The 25,789-nt window shown below is 39.6% G+C and overlaps 1 protein-coding gene across 6 annotated transcripts in view; it reads left to right on the forward strand.

Moving 5' to 3' along the window:
* The window catches only part of BRD4 (bromodomain containing 4), an 87,025-nt gene extending 63,425 nt beyond the window's left edge, over positions 1 to 23,600 (forward strand). For all 6 annotated transcript variants that reach the window (XM_060764421.2, XM_060764422.2, XM_060764420.2 and 3 more), the window contains 9 exons: positions 8,026 to 8,078; positions 9,234 to 9,561; positions 11,129 to 11,665; positions 13,178 to 13,290; positions 13,512 to 13,668; positions 13,877 to 14,004; positions 14,999 to 15,210; positions 16,158 to 16,437; positions 18,812 to 23,600. In XM_060764421.2, the coding sequence (XP_060620404.2) occupies positions 8,026 to 8,078; positions 9,234 to 9,561; positions 11,129 to 11,665; positions 13,178 to 13,290; positions 13,512 to 13,668; positions 13,877 to 14,004; positions 14,999 to 15,210; positions 16,158 to 16,437; positions 18,812 to 18,880 (1,877 nt within the window). In that variant the 3' untranslated portion in view covers positions 18,881 to 23,600. The remainder of the gene's footprint in view (positions 1 to 8,025; positions 8,079 to 9,233; positions 9,562 to 11,128; positions 11,666 to 13,177; positions 13,291 to 13,511; positions 13,669 to 13,876; positions 14,005 to 14,998; positions 15,211 to 16,157; positions 16,438 to 18,811) is intronic.
* The last annotated feature ends 2,189 nt before the right edge of the window (positions 23,601 to 25,789 follow it).

Raw genomic sequence — 25,789 nt, forward strand, 5'->3', positions numbered from 1 at the left:
GTAAACATAAACTCCTGCAGTTAAATGATTGTAAACCGAGTTTATAATCTTGCAACTTTTGATGGGGATGGTAGTCATGTATTTACTATGCTATTGAAGAAGGTTTGTACTGTATAAAAGAAAGGTTGTCATTGAAATTTTTCTAAGATTTGGCATCTGTTTTGTTTTGTGCCAATTAACTGCCATTTAAATCTCTTTGGGAATTTTAAAAAGTTTGTGCAAAAAAATGTATAATTTAAATTAGGTGCAATGCAAAGTTACAATGTTTACATCAGATCGGTAATTGTACATGACACGAGCACATACATTAAAAATGCAAGTCAGTTATCTTTCCACCAGTTTCATGAGCTCCAGGCTTCTCCTATGGAATAAATTATTCTGTCCAGAAGAACTTTTGAATAGAGAAAATCAGACAATTTAATTCTTTGTTGGTTGCTTGGTGTAAAAAAAGACAAAACAAACTTGATTTTCCCCTTAGACACACTTATGGTTTCCCTCACATATATTCAAATTAATAAAAATTCAGTTTCTATGATTCGCATGATACGGATTGTATCATATTTGTCATAAGCCTAGCTCTCACAAAGCAAAAGGCAGATTACATCCTACTATTTACCATTCTAATTAGATCAGGTTCTTAATTAACTTTACTATTCTTAAATAAATACCATTTATTTTTTATTTTTAAGAAAATAAGAGCACTCTTTGTAAATCAGTATCTCATAATATTTTTCGTGTGACTTATCTCACATTTAATATTTCGTCAAGTTTAAAATATATTCAAAATTACATTACAAATATATTTTCCAAACATGTTACATTAGTTAGAAAACAGCAGTGTCATATTTCTTTGCGTAAACTCTCTCAATGATCATTTTCCCTACTGTTTTTAGTGGTCTCCCCCCCCCCCCCCCGCCCCTTGTTGATGGCCTTTTTGTATTCTTCAGTTTTTGAAGGTCAAGTTACATGTACTGGCAGGGATTACTCGGGTTGCCTCTTTCTGTGAGTAAAAGAATCTTAAATGATGTCATTATAAAATAAGATATGTGCGCAGCAGGGTTTTATTGTTTCAACAATTCCTTCTAGTGAACAGACAAATTGCTCTTCTGCATTTTAATAAAGTATTTTAGCGGTCTGGTCTGAACGCTTTTGAAAAATTGGAATTACGGGAAGATAGCAAATGTACATGGATCATCTATTCCTTCTAGTTCCAGGACGATGGAAATTCTGTTTCCTCTTACCTTTTGGACAGGGCTGACAGCTTCCTCATTTGGAGGAGTATAGGAAGAACTTCTATTCCTGTTAAAAATAGAGATTTGTTATAGTTTTGCTCCATAAGCAGGTCAGTGTAAAGTTCTGAGCATTCATGGCTTATGCAGGACTTTCACAAGGTGGAATTTAATTCAGCATAAAGTTATGAGCACACTATGAGAAAACTATAAAATGATGTGTCTGGTAATGAGAGAGCCTGCCTATATGAGAATAATGATTGGTAAGCAGTTAATGGATCATCTATAATGGAGCATGGGCCAAGCATGTTTACTAAGCATTTTATTTTACTCTTTTCTTCTATGAACCAGCAACTTAAATTTCTTCTTTTAAAAATAGCAATCTTCTTGGAAGTCTGTTTTAAATATGGTACTGCTTTCTTTGATAAAATCAATGAAATAATATTTATTGACAAATCTAAGATGTGAATTTTCAGCTTTATGTGGTCTTACAGCAAATTCATTCATGACTTTTAAGGGCAAGAGGAGTTTTGTGAAATCATCTGCTCTGGCACACATTAGGGTTGAGCAGGCTTTATAGCTGAAGAAATTATGATCACACATGAGACCAGAAGTAATTAGACCAAATGTATCTTCCATTCCAGCATCTCCTAATAACACAGTACCCTCACATGTGACTATTTTAAGTAAATGAGGAGTATATATGGAGACTCCGTTACTAAGTGAATAAATAAAAATACCACATTCAGGACTCTTAAAAACATATTGGTTTGTTAGTGTTGTTAATTTTTTTTTTCATTTTGCATTTGTTCCTGTTACATGTTTTAACTTTTGTGAAGGAACCTTTTTTCTAGGCTAAAATGTATAAATTGCATGTTTTTACCAAAACTGTAATACTACCTTCTCTTACCTATAAGTGTGAGCTCTTCTTCAAAAATGCATTTAGTAATGAATTGACTGTCTGCTTCATTTTTATTCAGCTGTTTAGTTATTTTGCTTTTGCGATAATCTACCAATAATTTATATAATCTGTTTTTATATTTTATCTGCATGCTCATGATTTAACAGTGGTGTAATCACAGTACTTTTAAAAAAAATTGTATAGTTTCTCTATTTTTGTTTTAAAATAAAAAATAAAGAATTTGGTGTGCTACAAAAATGTACCGGTTGTATAATAACTAAAACAATTTTTAAACTGACATTGAAAAAACAAGATCCCTCACGTTTTATATGGCCATTGTTTGCAGTTGCTACTGTTAAGAAAATCAGTGTTTGCTTTTTACATTTCAAAGAAATGACTGGTTTGACCCTAAATATTTTCAAAATGCACTGTGGCATTATATTGTGCCTTCCTCACATTGCTAGCCTCATTAGCTCTGCCAGCAAATAAACAACACACCAAGTTTCTGTTACTGAAAACAGGAGGACTAGGTTGTGATGACAAAGCTATGATTTTCTCAGTGAACTCATATGTATTTTCATTCTGCAGGACTAAATGAGCAGAGAGGGGAAAAAGGCTTGGATTGAAATGCTTTTGTACATGTGTAGAAGGTACTTTCAGGAACACATGGTGGGGAGGATTTATGCAGCCACTTGTACCCCCTGAAAAGCCTTTCCAGAGAGTTCTCCACCCTGGAAGGTGGAGCAGTTAAGATCCTTTTCATGAGTGGAAGCATCCTCACACTACACTAGACCCAAGTCAAGGTCTTTAGAAAGCAAGTGAGTCCAAATTTCTATCCATGTGGGCAGCGGAGCTTTTGAATTACTTAGTGGCCAGCTGAATAATGGATTTATATCATTGGAAAGTACATTCAGATTCAGAATTAACTATCCAAAACTTCTATGTTGGATTCGGCATTGTCTTGCCTAGATTATTGTACCATTGTGAAAATATTTGTATAATTTTTGCATATATAAAAAAAGAAAATACCCTATTCTGCCTTGGCTTGTCCTTTGTTATGATTACCCAAGTGCACATGGTGTTGCTTGAGCATCCAGACTCTTCTTCCCTATGAGGAGCATACCATGGATCTCGAGCAAATTAAGTTTTCAGTAATTATAAAAATAATATAATTAGAAGTAAGCATATATAAAAATGTAATTCAATATATGAAACACTGCTCTTTGTAATTTTCCTAAACTTAATTAGGGGAGACGTAGTGTACTTAAGAAATGTGGAAGCACCAATACCAGTGCATGGGCAAAATGTGACTCGGGGTCAAAGGGATGTCAGTAATTATTTAAATATCCCCCCCCCCTCCCCTCCCAGTGATGACATTCCTTCCATTACCCTAGAACAGCCTTTCTCAAACTTTCAAGTTTGGAGGAACCTTTTAAATTTTTTAGGTCTCGGGGAACCCTTGCACAAAAAATGATTATAGCTTTTATTTATTTATTTACAATATTTCTATCCCGCCTTTCTCAGCCCGAAGGTTACTTAAGGAGGCTTACAAATTGGCAGCAATTTGGTGCCATAACAGTCCATAGTATACAATGAAAAACAATTAGTATACCATTATAAAATCCATACAAAACCATTACAAATAGCATCGTCTAGACCGTTCCATGTTTCGTTCTTTCATAGTTCCATGTTTAACAGTTACGCTGCATTTCCAAAGGCTTGTTCAAAGAGCCAGTTACAACTTCAAACCCCACTTTTTTTTTCAATCACAGTCTCTTGCAGAACCCCAAAAATGTGCTTCAGAGCCCTAAGGTTCCCAGGATACCTGGTTGAGAAATCCTACTTTAGAAGAATGTTTGTCCCTTTCAACATTGCCTTATAACATGATGTTATTATTTGCACACTAAAAGAATGTGTGGCACTTAATAAAGCATGGAGCTGAGAGATCACAGTATGAGGAATATACAGCTGGTTATTTTGTGTTGTTCTGGTGGTTGTATGCCCTCAAGTCCTTTCTGACTTACGATGACCGTATAATGGGGTTTTCTTGACAGAAGTTGTTCAGAGAAGGTTTGCCCTTGTCTTCCTCTGAGACTGAGAAAGTGTAACTTCACTTACCCAAAGTTGCCCAGTAGGCTTCCATGGGATTTAAAGCCTGGTCCCTTTGTGTCCTCATCCAGCACTTAATCTGCTATATCAGTGGTTCTCAACCTGTGGGCCCCCAGATGTTTTGGCCTTCAACTTCCAGAAATCCTAACAGCTGGTAAACTGGCTGGGATTTCTGGGAGTTATAGGCCAAAACACTTGGAGACCCAAAGGTTGAGAACCACTGCACTATACCATGCTGGCATGCATGTTTTAAGTGCTATTTGATCCTGTGTTGTTAAATTAAAATATTTTCTCACACTTACAAACATTATATTGGCTGAGCTTCAATCCTTTTAAATGAAAAAAAAATCTTTAATTTTGCCTGAAAAGTCTGAATACCATTCTGAGACCCAATTTAAACACTCCTTCAATCAGCAATTTTTTAAACTTCATTTTATTATACACTAAAAAGACAACAACAAACACCACACAAACTCCAAATCAAAAAGTCCCATCATAACTCACCCTACAATCCTCCCTCCCCCTTGATCCTACCTATATGGAACAAAAATACTCCCCCAAAAATCAACCCAAAATCCCAAAGACCATTAAAAACACAATGATCTTTTCCCCTCATAAAACAAAAACAACTATCAAAGTATTACACATACTTCTTGTTTTGTTTGATTCAACTTCTGCTCAGCATGAACATCATATTTAACATTCATACACAACCACAAGTAATATTCATATCAACAATGTATACATTTAACTAAATTTTTGAATCTTCTAAATATAATATATTATTTCATTTTCCATTCAGTAATTATGCCACCTGCCTACAAATAATATTACGACAAAGAGTTTAAATATTCAATCAGGTTGTTTTTTTGCTACAAATTTGTCATCTGGAATGAATTTCCACTTGGCAATTACCCGCATCAGAACTGATGTAAGATGTTACCACAATAAAGAAAAATACAAATCCATGAAGGAACAACTATGGCAACATGATCTTCAATAACAACCATATGGATGAAATAACATTGCAGTTGAGCTGTGGATACATCCTAGAATTGTGCTTTCTTTTTTCACATATGAAGGCTCAAATTTAAGAATACTGACCAGTTGTATTCTAAATAAACCATTTATCCAAGCTCTGAGACATGCGTACTGTTTTTTCCTGGTTTCCTTTTCTTTGTCCAGATCCCATAAGGACATCCATTGTTTCTAATAGCCTTATTTCTTACAACATAAAGATTCTAAAGTTTGATAGCATATTTGTATTTTAAAACTGTATCGAAAGGTAGGTCAGCTTACTCTGATGTTAGTGATGTTCGTGATAGAAGATTGTGGTCAGTTACATTTTTTATTAATATTGGGAGTACCAGGCAGATGATCACACCTACATTTTGTGTACAAATGATCTGAGAAGATCATATACTTATATGTATATCAGTATATGATATAAGTGGAGAATTTTTAAAGGTGGAGAATTTTTAAGGAAACGTTTATATTGAAAAAACTTTGCAGGCCACATTGTGTGCCTGGTGCTTCTGAGAAGGATGCCAGGTCTGGATTTGTTCTTAGATTGCATATGTGATGCTTTAATACTTACTAGTGCAAAAAGGGAAGGGGATTTCTACCTTTCTGTAGTACAGAAAAAGTTGGAAAATGTAATAGCTTCTTTCAGAACTGACAAAAACATCAGAGGTGACCAATTATTCACCTTGCTTCTGAAACCCAGTCCTTCAAATTATAGACTGGGGTGTGCTGAGTTGGATGTGGGCTATATCTACAAGCATAGCCCATGCACCTAACCCTTCTCCACTGTGGTTCCCAGCAGTAACTTCCTTTATAGCTGACACACAAAGGGTAGGTTAAGCTATTTCACTCATTCTTATAAGCCAATCAGAAGTGGTTGCTTTCAAATAGAATTTCAGAAGACTTCTTTTGAAGCCATAGCTATTGCCTCTAGTTGTCTTAGAGCTCTGGATATGACAGAGCTCTACATACATACATACATACATACATATATGTATGTATCCCAGGAAGACAAAAAGTATATAATATTGCCGAAAGAGACTTAAGGTCTGTATTTTCCAACAGTTGACATGTGCATGTCTGTTTTGTCTGCTTCATAGAATTGTGTAGTGTGTGCTTTTTAATACAAGCAGATTGACCTGGAGAACTGAAGTGTTGTTTTCTAACTGAAAAATGGGCACTCAAAATGTTCCGGCTCCTGCATCTTTAAGAAAGATAACTTATAAGCAGGGCCATGATTCTGTAGATTGTGCCACTTTTCATTCTAATGAAGAAAGCAGCCAACTTTCACGTTAACATTCTCAAATACAATTGGGCAAATAAAAAAATAAAGTCTGCTTTCCACATCACAGTTAAAAATATGGAAATGCCATAATTTTAAATCACAAAGTGCAGTTTTCTAGTAGCAAATTACATGACACTTTACAGACTTTACATGACACTTCACAAACGTTAGGATTCTTGCAACTGACTAGGCAAACTGAAAGAGATATGCTGGTTACATTTTTCCAAGAAAATAATAGCATGTAGCAACTAAACAAGTGAAGCCAGGATTGATAGAATATTAACAAAGATGCAGTACGTTTGCTGTTGCTTGAGGAAAAAAAATATTGTATTTTTTCAAATGTATGTTTAGTGTAAAGGAGATTCTATACGTTGTTTTATCTCATTGTACTGGCAATGTCATTTGAAAGATTTGTGCCAAACCTTTCTGAAGTTGTAGAGAAGTAGATCTAAATTACCTTACCAAATTCAATATGAAAGTCTCCCAATCTATATATATTGAGGTTCTTACAATTAAGTACTTTGCATTTTTTTTAAATCAAGCAAGGCAGAATTGTGGATAAGCTTCAATTGGTTACCTGAGAAATGATTGAAATGCAACGGCCAGAAAGGCATAGTGCAGTCTTTAGAAGATATTTATTTGTCAGTCAATCTACCAAGGCAGTGCCCTCCTATCCAATTGTATTTTGGCTTGTGAAAATCCCATGAATGTCGGTTTTGTAGAAAATGGAAAAGCTTTTAATTACTTACTTTACTTTTTTAAAGAATTCATACCAAGATCTAGTTTTAACCAAGAAATCAGGGTATGAAATTTATGTGATGGTATTCCTAGAGCTTTTTACTCTACAGTATAAAGCTAAAGCAAATGGTATAGCTAAATCCCTAGAGAAAACTTGGAGTATTCTTCATCACCTGAACTAGTGAGCCAAGATGCTATTAATTCAGCACAATTTCCTGTTTTTGTTCTGCTTAATATTTGGAAGCAGATTTGAAGGAAAGGTGAGATAAAATGTGTGCTGGCAACTCAGTGAGAGGTGGGAGTAATTTGTCCCTCAAGCATTCAGCATTTGTTGAACTACAACTCCCAGCAGCCTTAGATTAAATAGCCAATAGTAGAAAATTGTATGAGTGGTAGTTGAAAATTATTTGGAGGAACTAAGTAGTCGGGGGGGATGATGGAAGAGACCAGCTAAGTCTAGGTGTTGCCTGCTTTCTTTGAGGCTTTGCTTCAACAATTTGCGTACATTGGAACAGCTTCTTAATAAAACAGATCATTTGAGCATTTAATTTCTAAGCGTAATGTGAGGAAATCCTTGAGTTCCAAAGTAAAAGAGGTGGGCTAGACCACCAGGCAGAGTTTTCTACAGATGCCAGAACTATTAGTGTTGTGTCCTTGAATCAGAATACCAGGTAATCCCTGTGCAATGTCTGCTCAAATATAGTGCGAAATCAGTAATTTGGTGTTGCTTTTTCCTACAGAAATTCCACCTAAACTTAAGAAAAAAGGACATACTGGACGAGAACAGAAAAAAGTGAGTAATTTGTATATTTTTGCAGTTTTTGCTTTTTGAAAAGAGAGGAAGTAGGCTTAAGTCAGTTCTTCACAGAAAGAGGTGCTGGTTCGAGTCTACTTGATGGCCCAAACAGTTTGGTGTGACTGAGCAGAGGCCAAAAGGTCAAGGCCTCCCCCATGCTTCAGGACTTGAATTTCCCCCCCAAGTTAGTTTAGCTACGGGTAAATGGTTATGTGCAAAAAAATTAACTTGTAACATCCCGCCCCGCCTGTATTTTGTTCTGTGACACATCTACTAAGGAGGATAATGTATAAAAATATGGATAGTCCTGCTCCAGTATTCACAAGGGATATGCTCCTGGACTTTGTGCTGATATGTGCAACCATGGATAAATAATGAAACCTACTGAAATGAAGGGCTTCTGGTTCAAGAATGAGATGCTGCCATGCTGGAGATTCTAGAGATTGCCAAGAGAAGACATATTTTGACATATGTGCATAAATGAAACTGGATACCAGTCCCATGGATACAGGGGTCATTCTGTAATGGAATATCAGTGGCCTGTTTTTACAAACAGGATCAATATCAAAAAAAGGATTTTTTTGTGTATGTAGAAAGTTGCCTGGGAGTGCATCATTCTACCACATTCCTTGCCCCTCACCCACTTTTCCCTGTCTTAAGTGTGGACACCAATTGAAGGCTAGTGAATGAGATAAGTCCCCCATCCCACAGAAACTTTGGAGGGTCACCAAAACAGAAGCGAAAACATTTTTTTTTACATTCAATTGCCCTCTGGGAATGTGGGATCATTTTACCATGGTTTTAGTCTCAGGAGAGAGCTTTTATAATAACAAGAAAAGAGGGGGTGATGACTTGCATTTCACTTCCTGTTTAAAGTTGACTATGAAGATGAAAAGGTGTTGGAACGCCCCCATCCCCCACCCCAGACAAAAAATGATCCTGGGAGGCTGTATGTGACCTATGAGCCACACTTTGCCCCCTTTACTCTGTTACAATGATTTAGTTGAGTGTTAGACTTGCACGAAGAAGTGAGGAAAGAGAACAATTGACAGGAAATTTGGGGGGGGGGGGGGGGAGAGAAGAGGCTTTTCATTGCTATGCAGAAGAGCCTCAGTTTCCTTTGTTATTTAAGAAATCTTTTTGTTACTTTAGCATCACCACCATCACCATCAACAAGCGCAGCAGCCGCAGCCGCAGCCTCCACCGCAACAGCAGTTACAACCGCAACAGCTACCACCGCCATCCACAGCTGTCCCTCCACAAACAGTTGCTTCAATCAAGTCCTCTCCTCCAGCTTTTGTTCCAGCGCAGATCCCAGTTATGGAGCATCCGCTCCCAGGGAACATGTTCGACAGTATCTCTCATTTCACTCAACCTATTATGCAGCTTCCTCCACCAGAGATGCCGCCCCATATTCCTCAGCAGCCTGAGCACAGCACTCCTCCTCATTTGAATCAACATACGGTTGTGTCTCCTCCAGGTGAGTAGTTGTTGAGTAACTTGAATATATCAGTCTTAATACTTGAACCATCAGATCAGCCATTCAGAATGTTTTTTTGAGCACCAGGGTAGCTCAAAGTACTACTAATCAAGTATTAGTTTGATTTCAAGTATTAAAAACAGAGAGGCATGTGGGCGCAGCATTTCCAGCTTGCTAAATCATAGCTAGCTTTAACCCTGATTATGTTGCAGTTCCCAATTGCATCCAAAATAAGCAACTGTAGTTTAATATTTGTTTATTGAATAGGATCTTAATCCACTGATTGACTATTGATTGAAATACTGGTTAAAAACTGGGCCTTCTCAGTGTGGCCCCTCGGCTGTGGAACTCCCTCCCCAGTGACATTAGATCAGCCCTCTCCCTCCTGGCCTTCAGAAGGAAAGTGAAAACGTGGCTTTGGGATCAAGCTCATGAAGAATAGTGCAGTCTAATAATAGATATTGAATATGTGAAATGACCCTGGAATGGCCTTGGAAAACGATTGTGGATGGTGTGGTTTTAATATCGAATGTAATGTTTTTAAATGTTTAATGTGTATTAATTTTGATGTTTATTTGAATTGTATGTGTTCTAAGGCATTGAATAATTGCCTATATGTAAGCCGCCTTGAGTCCCCTTCAGGGTAGAAAAAGGCAGAGTCTAAATGGGGCAAATAAATAAACAAACAAAATGACATTAAACCACAATTCCCTATTTTGTATGTAATTGTGAACTAATTCAATCTAAGTAGGTATTCACTTTAAGAGAGAGACAGTGAGTTCTAAACTGTGTTTAAGTCTGAAATGCATATGCATACACACACACATATACTATGGTCAGTGACCAACACCAAAAGTCTGAAATGGTCCATTAGAGTTTTGAAGGATTAGTGTCTGAATAATCTTTTATTTCAGTGACACCATGGGATTCATTCTTTTGGAGAGGAGAAGGATTGATACAGGAAACGGTCAGAAGCATATTTTAATGTGTAGAGAGCTGTGCTCTGCATGATTTCATTTCTCCTAGATTTGCTACAGAAGAGCAAAGAAAGTATCTTCTGTTGATCAGAGCTTTGCTCACATAGGAATTCCAAAAATGAAAATTACAAAGAGCTCCCTTATTAAAATGATTCCTGATATATCCCAGAAATGTTGGTACCTTGAAAGATACCACTTTCCCAGTTTTATATCCCTTGGGCTTGGTCCACACATGCAGAAGAGTGGGATGGAGTTCTAAGGTGGTAGAATGGTTTTACCTTTTACAAGTGAATAGTATTGTTTTCCCTTGTAAGTAGAACTACCACAAGAAGGAGCAGGCTAGGCTGGATTTTTTTCTCTCAGAGTGCTTTAAAACAATATTTTTAAAATCCTCTTAAGCATTTTAACTGGAGGAGATTTTAAATTGTTATCAACCACCTGAAATATGAAGCAGTAGTTCATTTCATTTTACCACAAACTTGGACATCTTTTTCTCAGCTACTTCAATAGATTGGCCTTAATATCTAATAATAATATTGTTTCTGTGGCACAGCCTTTGATACCATATATTGCTTCTTTCTCTTTTCCAGCTTTGCACAATGCTCTGCCTCAGCAGCCCTCAAGACCCAGCAATCGAGCTGCAGCGCTCCCCCTTAAACCTTCTCGACCCCCTGCAGTTTCGCCAGCCCTTAACCAGCAGCCCATGCTCCCTCAGCCCCCACTCCCCCAGCCCCCCCAAGTGCTGCTCGAGGATGAAGAACCTCCTGCGCCTCATCACACCCTGCCACTCAGTAACAGCCAGATGCAGCTGTACCTGCAGCAGCTGCAGAAAGCGCAGCCACAGACTTCTCTCCTCCCTTCAGTGAAGGTCCAGTCACAGCCTCAGCCGTCCTTGCAGCCTTCCCCTCATCCTCCAGTGCAGCAGTTACAGCACCAACCGCAGCCGAGGCCAGTACATATGCAGCCCATGCAGTTTGCGCCCCACATGCCTCAGCCTCAGCCCCCTCCACAGCAGCATCTCCCCCCACAGCAGCCGCAGCCGCCACCTCAACAGCCGCCAAAGCCCCAACAGGTCATCCAGCATCATCAATCACCGAGACATCACAAGCCAGACCTCTACTCAACTGGTAAGCAATCACACAGAAGTAGAAACATCGCTTGATTATATTGAACAGCAATTTGAGCGTAGGACTACACCTCTGGAGACACAGGATTTGAATCCCTGCTCAATTATGGAATCCCACTCAGTGAACTTGGGCTGTCTCAGCCTTAGAAGAAGGCAGTGGCAAATTTTACCAAGAATTGTCATCATAGGCCATAAATTATTTGAAGACACACAACAATATTATTATTATTATTTATTACCATTTGTTTATTTTTCTCCCGCTTTTCTCCCATGGGTGGGACAATGTGGGGCTCTAACATCTTTATCTTATTGTAGCCATTCTCATTCTCGAACGTCTTTATCTGACTATATCCATAAACTAAGTTACCTGTATTCCAAAACAATCCAAAATATGAAACACTTCTGGTCCCAAGCATTTAGGATGAGGGAAGCTTAAAACTAGTATCTTGTATCTGTAACTCTTACCCTCAAATAACTGATACAGACCCTCTGTTACCTAGTTTGTTTCTCATTGTCAGAGGCAGGAACTTTAAAAAAAACTTGTAAGTACAAAAAAAGAAGTGTATTGTCGAAGGCTTTCATGGCTGGAATCACTAGGTTCTTGTAGGTTTTTTTGGGCTATAGGGCCATGTTCTAGAGGCATTTCTCCTGACGTTTCGCCTGCATCTATGACAAGCATCCTCAGAGGTAGTGAGGTCTGTTGGAAATAGGAAAATGGGTTTATATATCTGTGGAATGACTGGGGTGCGGCAAAGAGCTCTCTAGCTTCAGCAGAGAGCTCTTTGCCCCACCCCAGTCATTTCACAGATATATAAACCCATTTTCCTATTTCCAACAGACCTCACTACCTCTGAGGATGCTTGCCATAGATGCAGGTGAAACGTCAGGAGAAATGCCTCTAGAACATGGCCCTATAGCCCGAAAAAAACCTACAAGAACCTACAAAAAAAGAATATTACAAATTCTACATGATAACTGACCTCTGCCAATGAGGAAGGAGATGAAATTTAGATTCACGCAGAAACATCTTGGGTAAATCTGTGTAAGAATGAAGTATAAAGGTAAAAAATGTACAAAATAATACAATTGTGTGTACTAATAAATTTGTCAAGGCAGTACAATAAGTTTATAAGTTTTATCTTACTCAGTTTCCCCTCCCAAAAGAAATCTTTTAAAAAGAACTTCAGTTTTTCCAAATGGAACCAGTATTTCCAGGAGTTATGCCTTGTGTAATCCAACAACATAAACTGAGCTATAAAGTGGAGTTTAAGAAAAAAGAACATCATTTCATACTGAGCCTTTTGGTCATAGTAGAAAGCAAAGGTATTTTTCTGATGGGAAACTGATAACATAAAGAAGCCCACCTTCTTGCCACTGCCATATGTTTTGGGTGGGACATCAGCTGGAGGTCACAGGATCATCCCCCTCCCCCCACACACCTTGTAAATCTGTGATTGGCTGTTTTCAATTAACTGTCCTGCAAAAGTGACTGACTGGTGCTGAATTGTTCCAGGTCACTTGAGAGAAGCGCCTTCCCCTCTCATGATGCATTCCCCACAGATGCCACAGTTCCAGGGGCTGTCACACCAGTCTCCGCCTCAACCAAATGTCCAGCCAAAAAAACAGGTAAAAGGACATTATGGATGTCAGGGGACTTTTTCTCTCAAGTTCCCAGGTTGCATATGGGCATAAAAATGTTTTTCAGTATTCTTGGGTATTGAGAACACAGGTCTTTTGTTAGACACAAGATGTGGAACTGGGACATTGGGGAGAAGAATGGGCTAAATGCAAGGAATACTATTTGAGGAAATGATCATTGACTTGGCTTTGCTATCTGACCTTGGCAGGAACTGAGGGCAGCTTCTGTAGTTCAGTCGCAGCCTATGGTAAAAGAGGAAAAGATGCAGTCGCCAGTCATTCGAAATGAGACTTTCAGTCCAGCCTTGCGGCAAGATCCTCCAAAGCACCCAGAGAGCATCAAGCCACCTGCGCATATCCAGCAGCGTGAGTAACAGCTGAGAAATTGCTTATATCTTATTGCTTATATTCAGCCTGCTAAGGGCTGAAAAATGCGGTATAAAAATGAAGAAAATAAATAAATAAATAAATATCTCTCATCTCTTTCTTTTCAAACAATCTTGAGAATGGTGGATTAGCCCATTCCCTAAGACTACTTTTCTGTTTTTGTTGACTTACATATTTGTTGTTATAGGAACAGAAATGAAGCCAGTGGATGGTGGACGACCTGTTATAAGACCCTCAGAGCAAAATGCTCCACCAGGAGTCCAAGAAAAAGAGAGACAGAAGCAGGAACCAAAAACACCCGTTGCCCCTAAAAAGGTGATATTATAACCAAGCACATCTGGAAAAGTAACATGCACCTAACCCTGGGAAATGTCATTTTGTAATGTGTATTACATTGGTATTATTCCTCCTAAATATTGTTTCCTGTCAGAAAGAGAACTTTTTAGTTCAGCATCTTTTGTTTTGCTTACCTAAAGACCGCATATTCTCATTGAAAGCACCTCCCCGGTATGAGATGAGCAAAACGGGTGTTTCTTATCAGATTTCCTCCCCCCTGTGCAGCTGCAGAATGCAGCAATATTAGGCTATACAGTGGCTTTAAAAATCCAGTAAATTAATACCAGCTCTCTTGCGACCAAATCAAAACAATATTCCTGTGTCTTAGCAAAGACTTAGGAAAAATAGCTGTCATGTGCTGGCAATTGTGCTGTAAGTTAGATGATGGGAATTGGGATGAAAATGCTGTGAAAATGAGAACAGGTTGAGCTCTTCTTAGCCAGAACTTTTCTGCGTCATACAGTCAGTTGACTGACTTCTCATGTTGTTTTTACTACTCCAATTTGCCTTTGAGAATCTGTCCATTGCAAATCAGTCTATACATGGATCTCTTTAAATTGGCATTTGCCTCCAGTAAACTTGTGGAGGAGTAATGCCTCTACAAACTTTTCCTTATGATGCTTTTGGAAATCTTTTAGTTTCCATGATCAAAATGACATTGTCCCTAATCTTCACCCTAAAAAATCAACTTAAGAATTTTCTGGTAGGGAAACTCTAAGTTTCCTCTCTTACACCACTTGAGCACAATTTACCCCTCTTATTTCTGTTTTGAACCAGGCTTTCAATAATAATAATTGCAAACTCCTTCTGACCTCAGTAAGACAGAAGGACTTTTTTTTATCAGATCACCCAGTTTAAATTTTGTTACCTGTATGCAGTAGGAAACTCAAAAGGAGTGGTTCGTTTGCCCTTCTGTTTCATTTGCCAACCATACCACCACTTCAGCGCTCAGTCTGCCCTTTTTTCTCCACAGGACCTGAAGATAAAGAATATGGGCTCCTGGGCAAGTTTAGTGCAAAAGCATCCCGCTGCACCATCCTCTACGGCGAAATCAAGCAGTGACAGCTTTGAGCACTTCAGGAGGGCAGCACGGGAAAAGGAAGAGAGAGAGAAGGCTTTGAAAGCTCAGGCGGAGCAAGCGGAGAAGGAGAAGGAGCGGCAGCGGCGGGAGCAGGAGCGAATGAGGTGAGGAACCTGTGTCCTGCGGGTGGGCACTTTTCTCAACTTTCCATTATAGGCACTGTTTTTAAATGATGAGTTCCAGTGTCCTTTCAAAGTAAGTGGCTGACTTGGTTTCCTAAGCAATACCTTATGCATGGGCTATCCCAGGGCCAACGCTCCAAACACTATAGCAGGATAATGGAGTGAATCCCTCAGACAAGGCAACTCAGAGATGGATCCCAGGATTAATGTGGGATAAAAACAAAGGAAATGGAACTGTAGAGACAAGTCCTATCTCCTGCTCTAACAGGTATGAGAACAGGAGAAGCAAGTTGCTAAAAGAGTGGTTTACTCCCTCAGTCCCTTCCCAGCTTTCTCTGTAACCCTTGATTTCCCACACTGAAGTATAAACTATCTAGTAGGGCTTACTTCACCCAAAATAATCTTTGTTTTGCTACTAGATAGCTGTTAATGTTTGGCCATGCTGCTGATAAAGAACCTATCTTCCTGATGACAGGGGGACATACTCACTGCAACTGAAATAATGCTTTCATTATGAAGGTTTTCCAGTCATTAATGTGAGAGCTCTTTTCATTTCCAGGATTGTTCAAGAAGGACAGTGGGCCATTGGACATTTTAACTAGCAATCTAGTTCAGCTTAAGAATGTGAAGCTTTCTATTTCTAGAACACTTGCCTCTCAAGTCCCCCCAAAATATTGCATGACTTGTTGGACCAGCAGTAATGGCTCAACAAAGTCCATAACAAGACAATTTTGCAAGCATAGTTTCAACAGGTATAGACGCAAAAGAAATCCTGTCTGTGTTTTTAAACTTACTTGTTAAGCATGTTCACTATTAACCAAGTGTCCAGAAGTCTTCATTTGCTCAGTGGTGTCAGTGATTTCCTTGATGCTCTGACATGGATTCAGGGATCACTTGGTGGATTCAGTGGTGCTTCTGATTTTGAACAGGAGCCGTGAAGAGGAGGATGCACTGGAGCAAGCTCGCAGAGTTCATGAAGAAGTCCGGCGGCGCCAGGAGCAGCAGCAGCAGCAACAGCAGCAGCAACAGCCCCAGCATCAGCCACCCCCGCCACCCCCACCACAGCAGCCCCAGCCCCCGCCGCAGGTGTCAGCCGCAGCCTCCGCTCCTCAAGCGCAGAGCTCTCAGCCCCACGCTTCTCAGTCCATGCTGGACCAACAGAGGGAGATGCTCAGAAAACGAGAGCAGGAACGAAGGCGCAGAGAGGCAGTAAGTGAGGGAGAGTTGGGGTGTGCATGGGGAGGCTAAATGAGAAATTACTGTTTTTGCCGCAACAGGGCATTTGCTTACTCTTGTGACAAGAGATTCCCAAGCTGTCTAAGAGTAGGCTTAAGTATATAAAGTTATCTTTGGATAAGTGCCATTGAATTCAGTGGACTCCTAAGCTTGCCCAGGTTTCTGCATTAAATTGGTAATAAATAATGTGTACCTTTCTCAATATAAATTAGATAAATTAAAATCCAGATCCTTTTAAAATACAGGAGAAGAGAGAAGATAGTCCATTTGATTTTTCTTTAGCCAAAGGAAGAAAAGCATTTGTGAAACAAGACAGATAGCATCGAGGGGGGTCTCTTCTAGAACTAGATGTCAAATGACATGTTAATTGAAACAATGTTACTGTTTTCTGGTTTTCCTCACCACCTCTGCATGTGTATGTCTTCCTCCTTTTTCTCTTCCTGTTTCATAATGAACATCACATTTTAAGATGTGTTTTGGACAGATTACATGGTTTTTATGGAATTGTTAGCATCTAGTATATAAGATAATAGAAAGAACCTGCAAAAATAAAATTCCCTGTGGTCTCTGTAAAATCACACATATGTGTCTTTGGTACATACACAGATGGTTTCAGAACTCTAGAAGCTTTTAAGTGCAACATTTTGACAGTCATCAGTAATCACCCATGTCTGAATCTGACTGCCTTCCAAGTGTAGGGTCTTGGCGGTGGGTCTGTAGGTGACTGTAGAGACCTATTCTTGATCAGCATGTTCTGCCACAGTGAGGATATCATTTCCAGGTGGAAGGTGGTCCCGGTCCCGGTTGGCTTGATACGCCTTCCTCTTGACATGTTTCTCCCTTTTCGCCCTCCATTTGTGCCTCTTCGAATTCCACAGCATTGTTGGTAACAGCTGACCTCCAGTTAGAATGCTCAAGGGCCAGGGCTTCCCAATTCTTGATGTCTATGCCAGAGTTTTTAAGGTTGGCTTTAAGCCTATCTTTAAATTTCTTTTCCTGTCCACCAACATTCCGTTTTCCGTTCTTGAGTTGAGAGTATAGTAACTGCTTTGGAGACAATAACTGGGCATTCAGACAACGTAGCCAGTCCAGCGAAGTTTATGGAGGATCATTGCTTCAATGCTGGTGATCTTTGCTTCTCCCAGCATGCTGACATTTGTCTGTCTGTCTTCTCAAGAGATTTGCAGGATTTTTCGGAGGCAACACTGATGGAATCATTTCAGAAGTTGAGTGTGATGTCTGTAGGCAGTCCATGTTTCATAGGAATATAACAGGGTTGGGAGGACAATAGTTTTACAAACAAGCATCTTGGTCTTCCTATGAATGCCCCAATCCTCAAACACTCCCTGCTTCATTCGGAAAATGCTGCACTCACAGAGAGCAGACAGTGTTGTATTTCAGTGTCAGTATTGACTTTTGTGGAGAGGTGGCTGCCAAGGTGACGGAAATAGCCAACATTTTCTAACATTACACCATTAAGCTGGATTTCTGGCTCTGCAGAGGGATAGATTGGTGCCTGTTGAAATAGCACTTTGGTTTTCTCGATGTTCAATGAGAGGCCAAGCTTCTCAAAGGCTTCTACAAAGGTGTTTAGAGTGGCTTGTAGATCTTCTGAATGAGAACAGACCACATTGTCATCAGCATATTGGAGTTCTATGTTGTTGTCACCTTGGTTTTGTATTTCAGTCTGCTGAGGTTAAATAGCTTGCCATCAGTCCGATAGCAATAACACATCCCTGTTTGATACCTGATTCCACCTTGAACAAGTCACTTTGAGAGCCACTGCTATCCAAGATAGTTGTCATCACAGAGGAGCCGCTGGATATTCACAAATGGGTGGGGCTACCACCAAATGTTGCACTTCAGAACTTCTGGAGATTTCTGAAACTATCTCCGCATACGCGAAAGACCCATATGTGCAATTTCACAGATGTCCACTTCAGAAACATGGTTAAAGATAAGCAACCTGTTCTTCTTTTCTAATTTCATCAGAAATGGGAGAGTTTGTATCTCCTTATGGTCCTATGGAGGCATATGCCTTAGTTGAATAGTAAAAAGCTATTATTCATTTATTAACTATTACTTTCTAATCTGTGGACCAGAAATTTCACGTAAGCAGTGTGTTTGTGTGTGTGTGTATAAAATATTCAGGGACTGGTAAACTTGTTTCCCTGTAAAATTGATAGATTTTGTTACTGGTGTCATTTTGCTAGTACTTCAGTAAGATAAAAAAAAAATGCCAGATTGGAAAATGTGATAACATAATTTATGTACCTCTTCATATATACCTACAAGCATTTTTAAAAAGTTGACAATGTCTCTCTTTTTTTTTCTTTCCCCTGTGCAGATGGCAGCTACTATTGACATGAATTTCCAGAGTGATTTGTTGGCAATATTTGAAGAGAATCTTTTCTAATGGCACCTAGTTTTCTTCGCCTGACTCCTTAATTTCCTGGCAAACCCTTGACTCTCCACAGTGTTGTTGGCGGCTGGGAGGAAAGCATTCCTGCAGCCTTTCTGCATGTGTGACAGTCGCGGCCTCGGATGGATGGATGGATCAGCAGAGTCTGCCTTACGATTTGACTTTCTCCCCCACCGGCCACCCCACCCCACCCTCACACACACATCACTGAAGAAAGAGAGACCAAGACAAGCCAACCCTGTGCTAGGTTTGAGTCTGTGGACATGAAGTCGCTGGGAAGGGTGCCCTGATCACTTGATATTCTCTATGCCAAACTTACTTGCAGTATATCCAGGACTTTATGCTGTTCACCCTTTTTCTATTCAGAAGCGTTCTGGGTCACAGAATGTCTTTGACTCTCCAGTGCTATGTGCCGGCAGCACAAGACACTCTGCATGGAGAGGCAGTGTACAGGAAGAATCTGCCTGGGGTCCAGCAGGGAAGACACACAAGCCGTTTGGGGCCCTTTCATCACTGGCTTTGCCTTTAACTAAACTTCCCGCAAGCCTCTAGCTGGGAGCCATTCTCTGTAAGTGTTCGCTTGTGAAAAAGGGAATAATTTAGTGGAGGTGTCAAGTGTAACTGGCCTTTTGAGTGAGGTTTCTTGTTTAGCATTGTGCGGAGGTCCAGGAATCTGAGCTAGACTACCAACCAAAGTCAGTTTCTTTCCGTCTGTTTATTTTCCTCCAGACAAATTGCCACCGCTCGACTCCTGAGTGGATATTCTTGTCTCTTCATCACAGAGTGGAGTGGAGTGGGGAAAGCATTAGCACCAGGGGAAGCGACCACCCTGTCAATAGTGTTTGACTGTGGCTGTATTGTATAGTGAATATAGTTGGCATATATTTGTTTGAGTTTTATTGGTGAACTCACCAAACTCTGTAAAGACACTGCTTATATTTTGCTCAGTTCCAGACTTTTAGTCTATATTTTTAACTGTAATACAAAAAAAAAGTACATTTTGGGTTTTTTAATGTCATGGAGTCTGTTAAAAATTAGTTTTTATACAGCAAAGGAGCAGCTCTGAAAGCTGGGAGCAGATTTGAATCAGCAGGAAAGAAGACCTGCTCCTTTTGTCTTCGGTTGAGTCGTCTTTCACTGTCAGTTATCATTTTCCCAGCACCGTTCGCGTGTTATTTTAATTTTGCTCTTTGACTTGTTCCACGTTTATGTGCCATAAATACCCACTATACAGTACAATACTGGTGTGTCAGTATTGGCCAATCTCTGGAGTAATTAATTGGTTTTACTTTAATACGGTGAATATGCATTTGGTCTGTACTGATCATGGAATAAACTCATCTCTTCTTTTTTAAAGTTGGTGTCGTACTGACATTTTTCTTTCAAATCCTGCTTGTGCTGAAATGATCTAAGAAGTAAGGCTACAGAGCATAGCATGTTCCTTCCAGCTGTCTTGCTTTAGCGGGGAAAGGTGTTCTCCAGTCACAATAAGCAGAGTTTCTATCTTGTAATCAACATAGCAAAGGTTTAGCCCTGAGAATAGTAGTACTAAAACAAGAAAATTCCATAGAAATGGAAAAAAGACAAGCAGTTTAGTGCCTTCTCAACATAGACTTGGTTTCACACCGTAGCACTAAGCCAAATATAGGAGAACACATAGATACTGGTCTCAGTGACTCTTCTTCCTGCTGTGGTAAATCTCAAAGAGAGCATGATGTAGCTTCTGGCAGCAAAAATTCCCCACTTCTATGTGAACACTTGTCTTAATTCTTCTGAATGATATTCCTCCAAACCTTGGACAAGGCCCACGTTATCAGCAAGCTTTCCTTTCAAGCTTCGCTGAGCTATATAAGATTAAGGGCATATGGATTAGTTGATGCTGACCCATGAGAAACAACTGAATACAGAGAAGGGTGGAGGGGGGGGAGTCAGCATTTCAATTTCCAATTCTTATGATCCACACATGTGTTCTGATGAGAACTGCTGGCCAAAGGATTCGACAGTTCAGAGCTTACAAATAGCGTTGGTCTTGCTACTTCTCTTGACAAAAATGAGTGTTCTGGCTTTAAATTGTCTTTAGCCTGGGTCTGTGGCATTGGGCTGTCAATGAAACACTGTTAACACGGTGTGCTTATTCTTGCTAAGCCCATTGCTGAGCAAGTGTTGTAGAGAAAATTGTCACTCTTGTCTAAAATCTCAGCCAACATCACTTCAGAACCTTCAGCCAAAAATTTAAGCCCACCATCATCTCTCCTCTTTACTCCCATGAGATTACAATAGTGTAGCCAGTAAAGACTCTGCCTAGTCGGTGACTAGTAGGCCTAATTCAGAGATCAAATCAACCTTGTGTTACATAATCCATACATGACGAAGAGGACAGAATTGAATATAACATAAAGTTAAGTACCTATATTTCAGACTATCCACAAGTCCATCCTGCTATCCTTATATTGGAAGAAGTGAAATGGGATGCCTAAAGAAGTCAAATTTGCCTATAGTGAACATTATTATTGAAACTTACAGTCCTTTCCAGCCTTGTTCTCAGATCTCTTGACAACAGAAGGGACATGTCAACTTCTGCACAGCATCAAGACTGTAGGCCGTCACTGCCACATGGTATGTGGTAGATCGCGTGTTCTCTGTTCTCAGTCCGACTTGGTCTTTCAACTTGCAGCTGAATCTTTTGCCCTTAAACAGCAGAGATGCATGATTGCATATCAGTATTGATAATTCAGTATAGCCGCCATCTACTGAGAGGGCAAATTGAATTTAAGGGCCAGTGTTTCTTTGGCATTCTTGTGAGCAGTCAATCACCATGCTGAACTTTTACCTCAAGGTGCCTTTCAATTCTACATCATTAGAAGATCCCTGCGCTTTTCTGTGTAAAGTCCTAGATGGTTGGGTACTTTAAGAAAGATGGCGGATGGAGCAGAATTCCCCAGACAGCTTTTCCAAAGGCTATTTGGCCGTATCTTGCTAAAAGCATCTGAGTAGGTGATTATTACAGCTTTCTACTAGAGTGCTTTGTTTAAGCAAGTAACATCTTTACTGTGCAGTCCTTCTTCCTGGTAGGTATCATTCTTGAGAAAGCCAGCAGACGTCTGCCCTTTTGTCTCCAAGCACAGCTAGTTCATATCAGAAGCAAACTAGACTCGCAACCTTAGATTTGAAAATAGAGTGGCGTGATCAGCAAGATGCTGGGTTCCTGACAGCAGCATCCAGTCCTGGAGTTGCCACTTGCTTGGAAGCATGTTGTGGTTCCTTTTCTAGACCAACATAAAGGCAGTCTCGGCATGCTGAATTGTGTGAAAGAATAGCTTCCATCCTTGAATTGCTGGGCATCATCTCTTTGGAGCAGATTAAATGTCCAGATCACATCAGTTCTTTACAAAAGCTTTAGTTGGTGGATTAGCTCTTGATTTTAATCTGTATCCCAGGAACTGTCAGGAAAAGGGGGCTCGTATAACTATAGCTGCAAACATGCTTAGATAGCAAGAGCCCCTTGCATCCCCCTTTCTTCCCTGTGTCCCCAGGCACATCCTCTCTACCACAGGTTCATACAACTGGCCTTAATCTTCTCTTCTTGGCTCTTCGGCAAATTCATAATGTGGAGGTGGGACTTCTGCTTCCCCTCTGAACGTGTTCTGACCCCCACGTTTTCATTGTTAGCCCTTTCTCACAGTATTCCTTGCCCCCACATCTCTCCTCCCCACCCTGCCACCTTTTTTACGAAGCACTTTGGATGATCATCTCCCTCCTTTAATTTTAAGCTCAGGGTTTTTGGGGTACTTTACGTGCACATCCGCTGTAAGAGTGAATCACATGTGAGCTCATCGCAAATTGTACATAATGGAATTGCACCATACTGACAAAAATGAAAGGCATAAGAAAATGGAGATGCTGGAACTTCTACCAAGAGAGCACCCTCAGTTGTAAAATTTTGAAAGTATATAATTTATATGTATGCAAAGAACAACACCCTCTGTGTTCAGTCAGTAGTAGTCCTTTTTTTAATGTTTAACCCTCTTTTTGCATTGGACACTTGCCAAACCTTTCTTGTCAGTAGTTGAGAGTTCCAAGTAGTGGTAGCCTTTTTTAGATTGGTGGCTTACTCAGCTGTCTCGTTCCTCTTACTCCTTTCTTCTACTCTCTTTCTCTTTTGCAAATTTCTTGAAATGTTTACAAGCTTGCACCTATCTACTTTAATTTTTTTTAAATCTGTACTTGGGCTTTTTATTTTCACACATTTCTGAATGATGAACATAGAATGGTATCATTAGTTGGAGAATGATTCTTTTTTTTCTGCCAAAGGTATTTTTTTGCAATTCTTGTGTTTTATTTTTCTGTTTTTATGAGATGTTTTGTGTTTATAATTTGGTTGTCATTCAGACTGAGACATATTTAATTTCCCCCTCTTCCCTCATCCCCATTGTATGATTTTAACAATTACAGATATTAGCTGTAGGAGTCTAGCCTAAATGATGTATCTTGGTTATTTTTTCCTCCCTTCTTTGGTCCTGTACAAATGAATTAAGAGAAACGTACAATCCCTTGTACTTAATGCACGGAACGCTTGGCAAATAATTATGTCAGTGAATTTGAAACTTGTATTAAACACTTTAGACATTTGTAGAAGGGAATTCATAGAGTTTTCACTTATATACTAAAGGTTTTTTGTGCGGTTCTCATTGCAAAAATAAACATTTGTACTGAATATATGAAGTTAACTTTTTTCTTTTATCTTTCCCTCTGGGCCTTGGGTGTATTGGTGGTTGGGCCTTCATATTAAAAAGACATCTGTCAAGTTCTAGAAATAAGCTATTTATTTATCGTATCAGGAGCGAACCAAGGGTACAGTTGTAATATATTTAAACACAAAGTTTAAAAACTTGGCAATGCACTAAATGTCATTTGACCAGTAGCTGGCCACTTGAGAGTACCTCTGGTGTTGCAATAAGAAGGTCCTCTATTGTGTATGTGGTGGGGCTCAGACTGCATTGTAATAGGTGGTCTGTAGTTTGCTCTTCTCCACACTCACATGTCGTGGACTCCACTTTGTGGCCCCATTTCTTAAGGTTGGCTCTGCATCTCATGATGTCAGGCCGCAGTCTGTTCAGCGCCTTTCAAGTCACCCAGGAGGGAGTCTCTCATTTGGTGTCAGCCATTGATTGGGGTTCTGGGTTTTAGCCTGCCACTTTTGGACTCTCACTTGCTGAGGTCTTCCTGTGAGTATCTCAGTAGATCTTAGAAAACTGTCTTGATTTAAGGTGTCGGCATGCTGGCTAATATCCAGACAGAGGATGGGCCGGAGATGTCACTGCCTTGGTCCTTTCATTATTGGCTGCTACTTCCTGGCAGATGTCAGGTGGTGCAGTACCAGCTTAACAGAGCAATTTCTCCAGTAGTGTAGGGCACAGACATCCTGTGATAATACAGCATGTCTCAAGAGACACATCTATCTTAAAAATCAGCTTAGTCCCCTCAAAATGTATATTCTTCTTTTAACAAATCCTTATGTTTAAAAGATTGTCAAACACTTCAGTTTTCCAAATTATTAAATATCCTCAGCCTTTTCATATTCAGAGACACTACCAACACAATCCATAGCCTCGGTACAATACTAAAACCAGGAATAAATAACTCCTGCACTTATAATTCCTGGTTCTCAGCCAGTTTAAACTGAGTAATTATGAAACTAAGAGCATAAAACTTGCATCGACAATATTTATTTATTATTTACGACATTTATAGCCCGCCTTTCTCAACCATACGGCGACTTGAGCACAATAATTATTGGTGCCTACTGTCTCCTGGCATATCATACATACATTTCCTTGCCATTGTGAAATAGAAAGCTCTCCGTACAAAGGCCAATGTGATCACATCAAGCATGCAGTAATGCATGGTTTGCAATCAACCTTGCTCATTAAGAAATGTACCTTCCATACCAAGACAACTGTGTAAACAAGAAATGTTAAATGGTCAGATTTTTATTCTGAACTCTGATCACTCTTGTTTGTAGGTTTTCAGCAAATTGCCTTCCCTTCAAAGGAAATTTGGAAGCTTGGAGATATTCTGTTCTTAGTCCCTCTTGCACATCTTTACAATAAATTGGTTTGATCCTACCATAGGGAAGGTTTTTTAAAATTAATATGGCCAACATCAGACAAAAGTGATGGCAGCTATGGATGTGGGATATTTCTCCACAATCCATGATGACCAAGATGAGACTGAGAGAAAAAGTAAGGCAATGCATCTTCTTACCTGCCTTTTAAAAATATTTTCTTGCCATTCTGAGGCTGATACTTCTCATAGAAACTGCTTTGGAAGCCAAAGTGAAAAATATGTCCCATGCTATTTGGGGGCAGGATAGAAAAGTAACATGCTTTCAAAACCTCTCTTGGGATGATGTGAAATTGGGAGAGTCCTGAATCAACCCCCCCCCCCCAATTTAAAGTTAAAGATTAATGATCTCTTAGATAATATTACCTGATATTACCAGACACAGCAATTGTAGACCCACATGCAACCTGCAAAAGACACCAGAAGCATATGAGTGATGGTGTTACTTCCTGCCTAGGATGTGTCAAGTTTCTGAAAATATTTCCACAGGCAAAAAATGTATATAGTGTTGTGTGTGTATATAGATAGATAGATAGATAGATAGATAGATAGATAGATAGATAGATAGATAGATAGATAGCTAGCTAGCATACATTAAGGACTGGTATTATAAATACTAGCCTAGTGAAATGTTTATTAATCATTCAAGCTGATATGTTAAACAAGTGTAAGACACTTGTGCTAAAGATTTTCAATAGGATATGCAAGTAAGCTGCTCGCTAGCACTCAAATATATTCTTTTTGTTTTTCCCCTGCCATCTTCAGAAAAAGACATTGCCC

This window comes from Anolis sagrei, chromosome 2 (assembly GCF_037176765.1).
Source record: "Anolis sagrei isolate rAnoSag1 chromosome 2, rAnoSag1.mat, whole genome shotgun sequence".
Taxonomy (NCBI): domain Eukaryota; kingdom Metazoa; phylum Chordata; class Lepidosauria; order Squamata; family Dactyloidae; genus Anolis; species Anolis sagrei.